At 39.5% G+C, this 15,404-nt stretch overlaps 1 protein-coding gene across 2 annotated transcripts in view; it reads left to right on the forward strand.

Moving 5' to 3' along the window:
• The window catches only part of SIM2 (SIM bHLH transcription factor 2), a 63,439-nt gene that overhangs the window by 33,867 nt on the left and 14,168 nt on the right, over nt 1-15,404 (forward strand). For both annotated transcript variants that reach the window (XM_074814339.1, XM_074814340.1), the window contains 4 exons: nt 2,375-2,460; nt 4,681-4,880; nt 8,922-9,028; nt 14,642-14,789. In XM_074814339.1, the coding sequence (XP_074670440.1) occupies nt 2,375-2,460; nt 4,681-4,880; nt 8,922-9,028; nt 14,642-14,789 (541 nt within the window). The remainder of the gene's footprint in view (nt 1-2,374; nt 2,461-4,680; nt 4,881-8,921; nt 9,029-14,641; nt 14,790-15,404) is intronic.

The following is a 15,404-nucleotide window of genomic DNA, read 5'->3' on the forward strand; positions in this document are numbered from 1 at the left end:
GCCCCAGTCCATCCAGGAATGGTCAGGCTCTCCTTTTCTCCTTTAGACACATTCTGCTTTTCTGCCCCGAAAATGGCAACTCTCACAGCGACACTGGGCTCCCCCCCCCAAACACAATCACTCTTAATACACACAGGAGGAGGAACGCTTATCATCATGTGTACACCACTTTGGCCTCTTCAGGTAAAAAGGCAGTATGTCACTCAGGGCCCAGATTCTGGTTGGCCACATAGACCATCTCTCCTTTGCTTACTTAAGTCATCTTATTATGTGCTGGCTCAAGCCTCAAAAATGGAAGCTCCCAGAGGAGTCCCCAGTTACCTCATGGGTAACTCTTCCCTTTTTAGATTGCAGGCATGAGATGTAACCGATTTAAGAGACTAGTGTTTGTTGGTTCGGCAACACACTACTAAAACCCGAATAATTCAATGATCGATAATTAATAAACACATATCATTAAATTACAGTTATATAATTTTGTACTTGATTACACACAATGAGAAAGCTATAAGGACTGGTGTTCCAGGGTAGATTGCTTACAATCTACCATTGTGAAATCAGGGAGACAAGATCTCTTGTTAAATAATGAAATAATTACCAATTTTAAATAATAAAGGAAAAATGATATCTTACAGTCTGGGTACTACTCTAGTTTTATAGACACCTAAAGACCACACTGTACATCATAACCTATTCCGGGTGGAGTAGTGAAGTTAGAGCTGAGCGTTTCTGTAGCAGTGCGCTAGTCTGTAGTAACATTTCCAAATGAAACAGCAAATAGAAGGCTAACGAATAAGGTGCCTGGAAGGAGCTTCTTACTGAAAAAGACTCTTTTAGGTCTTGTGGCAGGACATTTGAGAAGTTTGAGGCATTACTTCCAATTCCACTAATCATCTCTTTTTATAGAAGAACGTAAGTCATTAAAATTGCTAGCAACTCAGTCCATGGCCGAAGATGGTCTTCGTCCCCTCATTACTCTGTGTTAATTACTTTTCTCCCTTGGCACCCTTGAAGGGATAAAGTCACCTTTATTTTGTGTGCATGGGACTGTGGCAGAAAGAGAGCAAGCTTTAGTGTTAGGTCACACAGAAAATCTATATCGAAGCCATGAATTGCACCGATGTTCCCGACTCCCAGATCCATTCTTTACTCATGAGATCATGCTTCAGCATTAGTAATCTGTGCTGTATGGCTTCCTCCCACCAAATTGTATACATTTGTATTTAAAACTCTATAGTAGATGTGCCAGTTCATTTAAGTGCCTGTTTTCCCCCATACGGATCTAATTTGCATTAGGAAGATAAATGGAAAATTCAAATACCCATGAAGGCTGATACTAGTTGAGATGCACTACATATTGCATTTCTTTTCCCTCCACACTAAATCCTTTTTCTGTAGTTGTATCTTCAGACCTTTAAACTCAGAACTTAATATAGAGAGTTTATTGGTTTCCAGGTAGTGGTCTGAGGCTCAAACCACTGCAGGTGTGTGGCTAAGGGGTGTTAATGGGGTGATGGATGCACAAAAATTGGGAACACAACTCAACAGTTAAATCAAATTAAAGAAAGACTTCAGCAGAATACAGTGGACTTCGGATCAAACTCTGTGGGGAGTTAGGAGATAATACACATTGCAACAAATCTGAAACCCCCTCTGCTTCCCTGATTTTCCTATTTACAGATGTGCCAAATGAGTTACCTTTTCCCAATATAGTTGTGTTCTGCCAAATGGCAACTTTCAGTAAAAAAATATCAGAACTATTAATGATGTCTGAACTGTTATTGAGAATAATTAACATTAAAGAGAATAGTAGCTTATTCTTAGCAGAAAACGTGTGTACCTGGGCAATATTTAACTTTAAAACATTTCTGGAGGTTATCCATGAAGGTATTTGTTTAAAAAACATCTACCAATATGGTTTTGGAAGTCAGTGAAACAGGTTGCATATGGAGGTCAGAAGTTCACTAGTCTGGGCATGACTAGCTATGTACACTCAAATTATTACAAAACCTATGAAAGTTCTTGTTTCTCATTCTGCTATTATTTTGGAGAGTACCTTCATTTACCTACACTCCAAAGGAGGTGTCTCCTTCCCTTTGCCAGTATGGGCTGGTACCTAGCTGTTCAGAAACAAGGTGATTGCCTTGTGAAGGGTGGCAAAAAAGGGAATTTGGAGACCTAGTCATGCTGACTTGTCCAACTTTCAAGGTGAAATAAATCCTGAGGGCAGAGATTGAATGGGAAAGTAGAATGGCTGGCTTCTATTGCTGCCTGAGGCTGAGACATAAACTCATCTGTCAAATCATGAGAGGCAATGTTATGGGCAGTTTTGAAATCTTCAGTAATAAATAAGCAGTGTGGTTTATGCTTTCAGAATATGAAATTGAGAGATCATTCTTCCTGAGAATGAAGTGTGTCCTAGCCAAGAGGAATGCAGGATTGACATGCAGTGGCTACAAGGTAATGTACATGAGCTTTCCCCTCACTCCAAGTATTCAACAAGTGACAGGTTTATTTATATAGTTTTTTTTACATCTGTATAGCTGAAAACAAAGTCTGTGGTGGAAAGAATCTGAACAGATGCAAAAAATGCCACTACTGATTGCAAATTACCTTAATAATGCAAGTCTAAACTCTCTCACAGTGAGTTGGAGTTTGCTTTGTGGCATAGTCCCACATCCTGATCTTCCAGGTTAGGGCACTGGTTGGAGCACACCCGTGTAGGTGCAAGGAAAGTGCACAGCCAGGTCTTATTTCCCTGTGGAACTGGAAGCAGGTGAGGCAGGGACCCAGACACAGGAACTTGGAAGTCTTCCCGCATTCCTCTGCCGCAGTGTTACTGTGCTCCAGCTGAGCAGCCATCCAGTTGCACAATTCACCTCATTGGCCTGACCAGAATTACCTCAACATTAATGAGACCGTAATGTTATCCTAAACAAACACTAATATCAACTCAGGGTTGAATTGTACTAAACAACCAAGTTTATTTATAAATCTTATCGCTTGTATTAATTTTCTATTTATTACGTGAAATCAGAAACCACAGCAAATGCTGAGATTCTATAATAACACCTGCCATTCAGGCAGTTCCTATTTTCAGCTTTACAGTTTGCATTTGATGCTCTTTGAGCTACACAGTATAATTCTATCACTTAAGCATCAAGAGAGAAGGGTACTTCACATACGGTCTGGTGAGGATGCATTTTGTTTGAGTCACTCAAAACCAAAAAGTAAAGCATACAAGAGAAGCAGAGCTCTTTTAAGGAATGTGTAAAAGGTCCAGATAGATATCTGTCTATTTACACTGCTGTCTACCTGGTTAGACTGATAATTCTTCATTATGTGGACCCCTGTTTGCTCAGCTGCTTCCCAGCAAAAAATGATTCTGTCCCAAAGCTGAATCTGAAATCAGGTAAAAGAGTAGAGCTTGCAGTAGTGGTATCTCTGTATGGTTTTTATTTTCCCCGTTTATGACTCCTAATCAGGGGGATCACCTTCTTTCTTCTTTTGCTCACTATTAAACGTTTATGCAGTGAAACATTTAAGAATGTATTCATCTAGAGAGATGTTGGCCTAAATTCCCTTTCTTTGTACTTAGAGTCAGGACTTAATTTCAAAAATATCACTTGAGTAGCTGAAGCACAGAAAAAACTCATGAATCAAATAGTATAGAAATTAGTAGGATCTGCTGATAGATCTTAAATAAGTTTTGCTTACTTCTGTACTTTTGCTAAACATACTAATCACATGGTGATTGAAGAGGAGGGAGGAAGGTTATACAGGAGGAGCCTATTTATAGGTGACTGTTTAGTAGGTTGTCCAGGAGTACTAAATACAGTGGAAATTATTTTCTTTCCATTGGACACAGTTAAAAGTCAAACAGAACCAGAAATTAAGCTGAAGGCTGTATAGTATGCCTGCTGTTTGGACTAGAAATTTGGTTAGGAGCACAAATTATTTCCAAACACCAGCACTACATTAAATAAATCTTATGTCATGGAAAAGTCCCCAGGTTACAATTTTCCCCCCTCTTTAGCTGACATTGTGAACTTTTACAGTCTAACACTGAAGTTACCACTCCTGTGATTAGGGATTGTATCTGGAGATTTAGGAATCTGGTCTCAAGACCCTGGGCTTGGTCACATGTCAAATGAATGCCATCTGAACTTGATTGGAGAACTTAAAACTCATTTCTAGTGAATTTACATATATAGCAATTAATCATTATAAATACAATGCATTAAACTGTCTGTTTTTCATCAGAATAATAACTCATTAAAATGCAAATGTTTATATATACCTGTGTGCGTGTGAGACAGTCATTTAAAAAAGCATCTTCCAGATTTTTTGACTAATGAATAGGAATTCTGGCTGTGTCTACAAGATATCTATATCAAGGAAAGTTTGAAGTATTAACTAGAAAGCAGTTTAGATAGTCCCAAAGAGCATGTGCTTTAATACTGAATTAATTGTGTTAGCAGTAAAACAAAAAAACTGCATTTACTGTGTTTTAATCTCCATTTATAAATTAACTGCACTTCTGAAGCCTTAACAGACTATGCAATATTTAAATATTACAAGGGTGTATTGCTTTATAACCTCACTGAAACTGGGTGGTCAGCTGACTTGCAGCCTCTTCCATTGCTATCAGATATTGAATGTGTTTTCTTCTCATGCCAGGTGATCCATTGCAGTGGCTACTTGAAGATACGGCAGTATATGCTAGATATGTCTTTGTATGATTCCTGTTACCAAATCGTTGGACTGGTGGCTGTAGGTCAATCTTTACCTCCCAGTGCAATCACTGAGATCAAACTTCACAGTAACATGTTTATGTTCAGAGCAAGTTTGGACTTAAAATTAATATTCCTAGATTCCAGGTAAGCAGCTATTTCACTTCTGGCATAAAATGTTTTCAAAGTCAAGTAGTATCATAAGCTACAGTGGTTTCCAAACAGATCAATATATCCATGAAAACACAAAGCATTCCAAAATAGATCTGGAACACAAAGACCATGTGGGTCTTCAAAGCCCTTCAGGTAGCTGGATAGATCATACTTTGTCTTGAATGTCAACATATAAGAGTCTGTACAATTTAACCTATAGTTACCTACAGCTTCAGAGAGTCAACTAAAGCCTTGTTGCTGTGAGTAATAGGCAGATGAGCAGTAATACATTTTTACCTTAGAGGACATAAATTTTAACATACAAAGGTAGTGAAAGGAATAAGGATGTACCATCATCCATAATTTAAAAAACCCCACAACTGAAATGTGGAGGTCAAATGACTTACTGGGGTCATCCGGAAATCTTTTTACAGAGTAAGAAAACAAAGAGTCACATCCCACTCAGATGAGGGAGACAAGTGACTCAGATTCGCAAATCCCCAATGGAGCGGACAACAAGTCTCCAAGTCCATTTATTAACTACCCACAATGTACTAATTGAACACACGATAATTGGCTAAGTATGTAGCAAGTTGTGGCAAGCAACTTGCTTTCTCAGGCCGTTTTTCTTAGTTTCTCACAGGCCTGGTTTCTTGTCTCTCACACAAAGTCTTCTGCATTTTAGTGTAATGTGTTAACAATGAAACCAACCCTACTAATGGGGTAGTTAGTATGAAAACTAATTCAACAGGCTACTACATGAAAACACAGCTTTTTTAAACAAAACTTAGGAAAATGGCTGTTGCTGAGGAAAGAGAACCCTGCCTCCACTCTCAGCCGATACAGCTCACATATCAGCTGAGAAGAGCACAAAACCAGAACCATAGTAGTTGTGAAATGATTCATTCCTCTCTTTCTGAAACATAGTATCTTTTAGTATACAATGATACTTTGTACAGTGCAGTTCAAGATACCTTGAGGGGAAAAGCTCAATTCCCAGACTGTATAACAGATTTGACTATTGACAAGATGATCATTCCTCGAAAATTCCTGCATGTGGAGCAGTCTGTCACATACTCTCTCATTTCCCTGGCATCCTGGATTTGCAAGAAGCAGAAATTATATTCATGTGTAACAGCAAAAAAGAGTCTGTATCCAAGACAGCGGGGAAGTTTGCATGGCAGGTCAGCCATGCAAGAACATGCTCTTTCTCCATGCTAAGTCAGTGAGATAGTGGGCCATCAGCTGCTAAAATACAAAGACCTAGCTGTTTCTGGAATATTTCTTCTTCTTTTTTTTTTCTTTTTTTTTTTTTTTTGGCATGCTTTACTTAATGTAACAGCTACAAAGAAGCACAAGGGGTTCAGCAACATGTCTTTGCATGTGGAAAAAAAGGAAATGATGTGCCTAAGAGGAACTGCCGGGAGACATAAATGTCTTCAGAGGAGACAGTATAACCAGAGGTGTTGACAGGAGCACAGATAGAACCAGCACTGTTGCATAGCTGTGTTTACCAAAGAGCAGATGGGTGTCATCCACACACAGGACAATCAGCAGTATTAAGCATTACCAAAGCCCTTTGCTCTCCCAGCTGAGCAAACCAAATTACATTTGCTCAGAGCAGCGACATATTAGGAATAAGGCAAAACTGTTTTCAGGCTTGCTTCTGGTATCCATACAAGGAAAAGGGTTGCTAGATCTTCGGAGGTAACAGTCACAGCAGACAGGCAAGTATTAAAGCCAGACGAAGGAGCAGTGAAATAAGCCTTTCTGGACACTTGATACAATGTAAAACATGCAAGAGTTCGTTTATCAAGATCACTGGAAAAAGGAGACAGTTACTTCTCTCCAAAGTGATCTGCTGCTTCTGGTTTTCATGCTGCATCCTATTTATTCATTGCTACTTTAGAGAACTCTAGAGGGCAGAACTGATCATTGGGGCAAGCCGTTTCCTTCTGTGTGCCCTGTGACACTCAAAGAACAATCTTTTGAGCCCGGGCTCCCTACAGTGGCTTATTGAGGAGTTGGGTTTATGTTAAGTCAAGCAGGTCAGTTTATTTCCAGAATCAAACTTTTCAAAAGTTTGGGTGTCCTTGTAACTGTTAATGATGTTTTTTCGGCCCATGGGAAGACCAGCTTCAAAGCGAGGCTGCACCTCCAGAAAAATTAACACCTGGCTTAGGTTTGCAGCATTTTGTTTGGTTTTGGATTAGCTGTTTCTGTACTTGCCAAGTGAGCAGGATGAAACTGCCACTCTTGTTTTAATTGCACTGAAGTCAGAAGGAGCACTGAAACCTGAACAGGACCTTTCACCAGTATTTCACCATACTGATAGGCCTAAGGGAGAATTTGGGCCCCTAGAATTGTAAGCCAGGAGAGACAGTGCACACTGCAGAGGAGAAACACAAGCATATATCCACATATTCTCTTGCAGAATGACAGCACATATGCTCACTCCACATTGGCAGTCCCTTACTGAGGCAAAGGTGTGCCAGAGTTTCCCAGATGAAGCATAGCTAGGGGAGGAATGCATGTATTTGTACTGTATTTATAATAAACCAGACTGTGAAACCTCCTTTTTTTTTTTTTTTTTTCCCAATTTCCTTCAGAAGAATCCCACGCTCCAACACTCTCTCTCAAGTAGAATGTAAAGTCCCTAGTCTCTGTGGGGTCCATATGATTGCTCAGCGTTAGGGTAAGAGTAAAGAAGATGCATAATAGTTACAAAAGAAAAAGAATAAATCAAAGTTTACATTATCTGCAGCCCCCAATGAAACATTGCTGGACACCCCTGTATTAATTTCTGTAGATACTACTGTGTTATTCTCTAATACAGCATATCCTCATTAGTGTTTAAGTTCAGATCAGAAGCATCCTTTTGAAGGGAATGTTCTGACTGTCCCCACTCAATGCACTGCAGTTCATGTCATGAAGAGGCCTTAAGCATGTGAACCGGATTCTTTCTGGATGAATCTAAACTGGAAGACAACCTCCAAGAGCATGTCTAAGGCACTCCAACTATTACAAAGCTTTCAGTCCACAGGCCTAAACTACAGCTAGTCCCAAGTAAAAGTCCTGAAATTAAAATATGCACGTGCATCTGCTGCTGCAGAAGTAGATCCTCAGCAGTAACAATCTCGCTCTATGGGTTGCCTGCTAATGGAGTGTTTTGCTTGTTAATGTAGACATGCCTTTGTATGGTACCTCTGTTCTGCCTTTTTAGGCGAAGAAAGTCCAGGCCAGCATAAAACACCCCCAGCAACACTAGGTAAACAAGCCATATTATGGCTGAGTTGCACAATGTACTTTAAGGAATTTTGTTCTCAAACAACAGTGCTAAATAAACAAAAGTCCATTTTGAACCATGAAGTTTGACTCTTCAGGTCTGACCCAGTGTAAGTCTGACCAGTGTAGACTGGTTCTTTAACATTTGCAGAGATGCTGCTCTTTCAAATTTGTTCCATTTTTCTGCTTCTCATCATGTGAGGACGTTTTTCTGAAGTCTAGCTTCAGTCTTCCTTTTCTTAGCTTGTGACCTTCCTAGCTCCTTGTCTTTCCACATTCTCAGCTGGAATAAGCTCCTGCTTACTTCTTCTGTTAGGTGTTAGCCTGAATTTATTTATAGACCATGATCAGAGCTTCTATGGACTGACATACATGCTACACTTGTATGTTTGCAAAAGCAAATGAAAAAGTGTCAGCAATCCACAAGAGTAGTTTTATTGTTTCATGAACGGCTCCTCAACTGAATCTTTGTGCAAAGGATCATGCATGGCAGTGGCAAAAGCCCAAAGTGGAAATAAGTAAAAGAACCCTTTTTCCTGCCTGTGTGTAAGGCTGGCCAGGGAATAGCTGCACCTTGCTTTGGCTGGGTTGAGAGAGTTTATTTTCTTATAAAGATGAGGATTCTGTTTCCAAAACTAACATTTTGTCCTGCAGTTTTTAGCACCTGATTTATTGGCACAATCAAATGTTAGGTTAATGAAACTGAATATTCCTAGAGATTTTGCTTATTATGGAATCTTCCTTTTCCAGGGTGACTGAATTAACTGGATATGAGCCCCAAGATCTGATAGAAAAAACCCTCTACCACCATGTTCATGGCTGTGATGTGTTCCATTTACGATATGCTCATCATCTGTGTAAGTAAAAAGAATGCTAGACTGAAATTTATTAAGTAGAGTGAGAAGTTTTGCAGACAACAGGCACTGTGCTGGAAAGTAGAGAAAGCTTTCCAAATCTTGACTGGAGCTAGATTTTCAAAAGTGCTTGGCTATCTCTTAAGGAAACCATTAGTTCTGCAAATAAGCTAGATACTCAATATACTGTGGTTCTGAAAAAAAAAAAAATCTGGCCACTTTTATCATTCTACTTAAAGGATCTAGGCTCTTTCAAAAATTTGGACTTGAATCTGGGTGGTGAACTCTTGACGGAAACAACCAAAAGAGCGAGTGAGTGAGAGGGGAAAACCTGAACTTTACTAGCCTCTGTTGTTAAAAGAAAAATTATGCAACAGCTCCCCATTCCTCTGAAATATGTTAGTAATAATCATCCCATGTTTGAAGTGAATACAAACCCAAAAAATCCTTAGATGGATGTTCATTAATAGCATGTGGATGAGGTTTGGAGAATGGCGTGTCAGGAAAAAAAAATTACACATTTAATAATTCCCCATCTGCCAACAGAGACACTAATCATATCTTCAAACATCTGGATTTGGGAAGTAGTTCATTCAGTAGCACATTAATTTGAGAAGCAAATTGCGGGAATAGCTGAACTCTGGATTTGGCTCAGTCTGCTGCAGCCCATACGATGCAAAGATGACATCCAAAAACCAATGTCAGTGGATTTTTTTCCAGATTGCTCCTGTGGGCTGAAGGCAGCCAGAGTCAAATCCTTCTCTTAGGCTTCCTGAAGGAGAAAGTAGTCAGTTCTTCACCTTAATATGTGCTGTTCATAAGGATCTGGAATATAAAGGAGGATGTACTTGTACTTGGCAAGTCAGTGCTGAAATTCCAAGTGCCGAATTCTGTTGATGGCAGTGTGTGCTACACCTGGGAAAGCAGAAACTGATCTTTACAGCAAATTCATATTTACCAAAACACCACTGAATACTCTGGGTCATTGTAAACTAAAAACTAGAATGACCAGAGTACACGGTAATGTTCTGTTGGGGTCATCCTCTTTGTAGTGTTAACATCTGGATGTGACTGTTGACTTGTACAAAATATCACTCATTATTTTCACAAGACTATTTGAAATACCTGGGTCAACCAGTATAGAGATGATTCCATTATAGCCACAATCAACTCTGGAAAACAGTTTTCCATTTTAGAGCAGAATGATGGATAATTCTGTATGCACGGTAGAAGACTTGTACTTTGGCTGCTAGTTTGAATTCTGTGTATGACTGGAGTTTAAAATAGAGACACATCATGTTTACTGAATTAACACCCCCCACCTCCTCCCACAAGGGAAAAAAACCCTCAACCAAACAGAATAACTAAAAGCTGTTCTCTAGATACTGTATCTGAATTACAAAGATAAATTATTGTAAAGTTTAAAAAGAGAAAAAAAATGCGAGACATATGCATAGAAATTTGTGAAAGTCTCAAAGCAAATAAATGCCAAGAAGCAAAAAACATTGGCTCATGCTTGGGCAACAGTGGGAATGGTGCAGAATCACAGTCAGAATACCAAGTAACAGGAATTATTAAAACAGATGTAAAGTGTACAAACTTCCTCTGGGGAGCACTGTTATAACTCCCCCACCACCCATCAGTAAACGTCTTAGGAACATGAACAGTAAAAGGTTGGCAAGTTTGACGCAGCATTCTATAAAGCAATTTGATGATTAAGTGTCATCTGATGAAGAAATCTGGAGAGAAACGTCTTACACCTAATAAGGGTATTAAGAAAAAAGAAAAAGAAAAGAGGGGAAAAAAAGAAGGCAACCCTAAATTAGGGTAACAAATTGCTTTTTCAAAGAGGAAAAAACCCAATTCCCAAACTGAAGACCTAAAGCAACTGAACTTTAAGTTAGGCAGCACAGAGAACAAAACAAAGGAAACAGTGAGGGGAACAAGTTAGAAGGGGCATAACAAGAACATCAGACTATGAGGAAAATGTAGATGTGAATATTTGCCTAAGGTGTGCTGGCAGCAAACAGTGTTTCCTGTTTTAAACATTTGATTAGCTTCCAGCTATATGAAAAAGCTTTGGCTTTTGAACTAGTGTTATTTATTTCTGTAGCACCATCAATATACACAGTGTTTGCTCTGCAACTGGGGAAATGTGGCCACACAAATAATGAGTCCCTGCTTAAGGATCTTGCATTCTAAAAGATGGGATAGAGAAGCTGTTCCAGTACAGACAAAATATTCCTCTGTTCCAGTATAGACAAAATATTTTTCTGGTCTCAGAGAAATCACTGCATTTGTACCATAGCCTCTCTGTGAGGAGGATTTTGTGCATCCCACATGTTCTAACATCATTGCTCTTCCCACATAAACTTTTACAAGAGCCACATCTCTGTGCCTTAGCAAGGCAAGTCCCAGCCCCAGCTGATGTCATCACCAAACTCTTCTGCTGCTTCCTGGAAGTCAACCTATGTATTTATAGAACCTATCTTATAGCAGAGCACAGTTTACACTGTCCATGGCACTGAGTCTACTTTTGCTCACCCAGCAATCAAACCTTCCAGCAGAGCTGCACTATTTTTTAAGAGGGCAAAAGAACTGTAGACTCTGCTAGGGCACCATTCACTGACCACGCCGCTTGAGGGCTGGACCGATGACATGTCAGGTTGTGTGCACCATGGAAGCTAAAACAGTAACTGCTGCAACTGAGGAACCAAGAAGTCCATTTCTCTTGATATCCTTAAGTGCAGGCTAGGAACTCCCAGCCACATGCCTGTGAGCCTGCTGGAGCCTTTCAAAATAGCCATCTGTGACAGACCAGAAGGACCAGCCCAGCCAGCCCAGTGCCTTTTTCAGCTTGCCTGCTAAACCAGGAGGGAACCACAACAGCGGAACACCCAGTTACAAATGGCACATCTAAGAGCCAAGGCTAAAGCCACTGAATCCTCCCCGTTTGATTGCAGCGGAGGCCACCAAGAAGTTTGAGCCTGCACAGATTGTCTTGGTAATGGATTTACCTCACTCCCATTTCTGAGGTTTCCCAATCAGCATCAAACAGGGTAATTTAACACAGAGCCAAATGGAAACTGACCTCATTTACTGTATCGGAAGTGCAGCTACTGTCCCCTAGCCAAGGTCAGACTTTCCCCAGATTGCTAAAAATGCAGGAGACACGGAGTCCTCCACATCCCAGGAGAAATATTGGTTTATCCATATAATTAGGAAGGAAAGTTGAACACTGTAGTCCTCAGTGGTTTTCACATCTTTTAAAATACTGTCCTAACTGGAGAGCTAAAACAGGGATTTCAAAAAAATCAGTGAGAGAGAGAGAAAATCACAACTAGTCCAAAAGCACCCGGAAGAACTTTGTTATAGCTAGAGATCCAGTACAGCATTAATTTCTCTGTTGGAAGACTAAGTAGTAAGGCATTTTGAGTTCAAGGAAAACCTGACCATCAAACTAGCATGAAGACTTAGCTCTGAAAAGCCTAGACCACATTACAAAAAATATCTGTTAGATGATCTAGGCCAAAATGTAAGCATCATTTCCTAGAACTGGGCCATTTGGATTATAGAACACCACAAAACACAGTGATTCCATGGCATATAGCTGATTGTTAACAAATATTTTTAGAACAGACTTATTTGGCATTGTTATACCGAATCTTTGAGTAACAGCTACAAGACTTTTACCTTAGAGCAATATATTGCACTTAAAGAGTACACATGCCTTTATATTTTGTAGGTGTGTTTACACACTTACACACATATTCCTTATGATTTTCTTAAATATCTGTATACATACACACCTCCACCCCGTAGACTATTCCATGTAGAAATGTAGGCGTGATAAAGGACACCAGTAAGCATGAGGCAAAAACCTGCTATCTAAGAGAGACTTCAAACTCTAAATACCAGTGACTTGGTGTCAGCGAGGATGGGTTTTTGAATGTCCTACAAGATCTTGTTATTTATCTTGTTGCTTTCTGAACAAATGGATACCATATCCTGCAATGGAAGGAGAACTGACACTTCCAGAAAGAATGTCAATAGCCATTTTGTAAGAGCCTGATTTTCTTAGGGAGATTAAGTGGATTTGAAGAAAAGTTGAAATATGCTGTGACATGTGCAGATGGATAGGAGGGTAAGAAGTCCAGAGAGATGACCTATATGCTACAGACTTAAGAGGACCTTTTAGCAAGAACAAAACTCTTGCTCTTCTATTTCTGTCAGTCTTACATTGGGCTATTCACATTATTCACATTATTGCGGTCTATGATTACTATTGAAATTACAAACCCCTACTTCCTCAAGTAACAACTGAAGAAAAAAAAGCCAACCCCAGTGATGACTGATAGCCATATAGTTAATTACCAAACAGTAAAGAACTCCCCAGAGATTATGCGCTCTTTAGTTCCCAATTTAATATTGGATGCCCTCCCTGTCAGAAAAATCTGCTATGAACACTAATTATAAGGTCATATATTTTCACCTCAGGAGGTCATTTGCTTTATTAGAGTTGGCTGAAAGAGAAAGTTGTTGTTTAATTTCATGATTATGTATCTGCTTCTCCACCAAGAATGTACAATGAGAGAACAAAATTACAGTGAGCTTTGCTACCAAGTTCAGTCTAGTACTAGCCCTATATTTGCAAGCAGTAATTCCATTTCTTAATCATGTATTATATGAAGGAATTGCTGCTATTGGTTACTTTTTTTTGGACACAGTTTGTGTAGCAAGCTCAGTTCCTTATTTCCTAATTTAAAAAAAAACCAAACCCCTGATTGTGTAGAAGAGTAAGAAGATGGAGTTTCCTAGAGGAATACTCCAGGATTACACAAGAGAAGAACCACCTTTGAAGGCTGGCCATTATCTTCTAGTGAATCATTAGATAAATGCCTGGCACTGAACCAGAAATATTTGTGGCTAGATTAAATATTTAGAGATTCTGCACAACTCCTATTATAGCATAGCCTTATGCCAAAACGTCTTTGTTCACAGAGAATCCAAACTGATGTACAGAGGATTACATTTCCAGTGAAATCTATCAGATAACGGATTCACCTCTCTGTTCGTATTTGTGTGCTTAAGAACCAAACAGCATTTTAATTTTATCCTTTTAAATCAACCTTCAAAATGTAGAGCTTACAGAGTAAAAATCATCATAGCATAAAATACATTGCAAAATTCACAATAATCTGTCAAGCTACGAATGTCTAAAGTGCTTCCAAATATACTGGAAAAATTCAAGCTAGTTGTGTCCTCTTCAAAATATTTTTGATGCCTCGAACTTTTATTTTTCAGTTAGAAGATTAGAAACGGTAAGTGTTTTTGCAGAATGTAAGCATAAGAGAGCAGGGTGAACTGGAAAAGAAGGAAGACAAACCTTAATAGTTTGCAACATACTATTTGTAAACAGTAATGTGACCTTGTGAAACAATGTAAAGGAGCAGGACAGATACCTTTGCAGGGGAGCTATTTAAAGTTTGCTGGGAGAAGGAGGAGGTCTAAGGGAGGGGAAGAAGGGTGAAAAGTCCCTTCCTTGCAAATAAATCTCTCCAGGAAATGGTCACAAGTCCAGGCGATGTGAAATGCTTTTTTAAATTGTATTTACAGTGTTGGTGAAAGGCCAAGTCACAACCAAGTACTATCGATTACTGTCCAAGCATGGAGGCTGGGTTTGGGTACAGAGCTACGCTACTATCGTGCATAACAGCCGTTCATCACGGCCTCACTGCATAGTGAGTGTCAATTATGTCCTTACGTAAGTCAAAATACTTTGTACCATTACGTGTTATCAGTAATAGATTCATTTAATGTGTTATCAGTAGTTGATTCATTACTAATTAAATCCCTTAAGTTTGCTTTACCAGTATTGCTTTTCCAGTATTGTTCTGTGCTTGCATGTTACAGCCACTTTTCTCTCCTCATATCCTCCCTCTTTTAGTCACATTGAGCTAAAAAGAGCTACTATTCCTGATGATACCTTGTACACCGTATGTTTGAATGTAATACCACTGGCAGACATTTGTGTTAGACCTGGACCCCAGTCCTGTAATTGGCATCAGAACTGCGCTGGGGCTGCCCAGACACAGTGAAAGCTACTGCTACCCAGCAGAGGTCACAGTGTCAGTTTGGGAGACAGGGACATGGTAGGAAGCATGACTTTTCAGGTGAATCACCAAGAACTCCCTCAGTTGTCTTGGGCTGCACGGATACTGAGGGAAAAACTACACTCTCACAATGGCAAGTAGCTCCCCCTGAGCTGGTGAACATACAGTGGTTTTGACCTGCAGTTTATGAATTCTAGTTCAAGTCATGAAGGTGTTACAAAATTCCTATCTCATCTAAACCTGAGAGAGACAGAAATCTATATTGA

The sequence above is a fragment of the Strix aluco genome, chromosome 2 (assembly GCF_031877795.1).
Source record: "Strix aluco isolate bStrAlu1 chromosome 2, bStrAlu1.hap1, whole genome shotgun sequence".
NCBI classification, from domain to species: domain Eukaryota; kingdom Metazoa; phylum Chordata; class Aves; order Strigiformes; family Strigidae; genus Strix; species Strix aluco.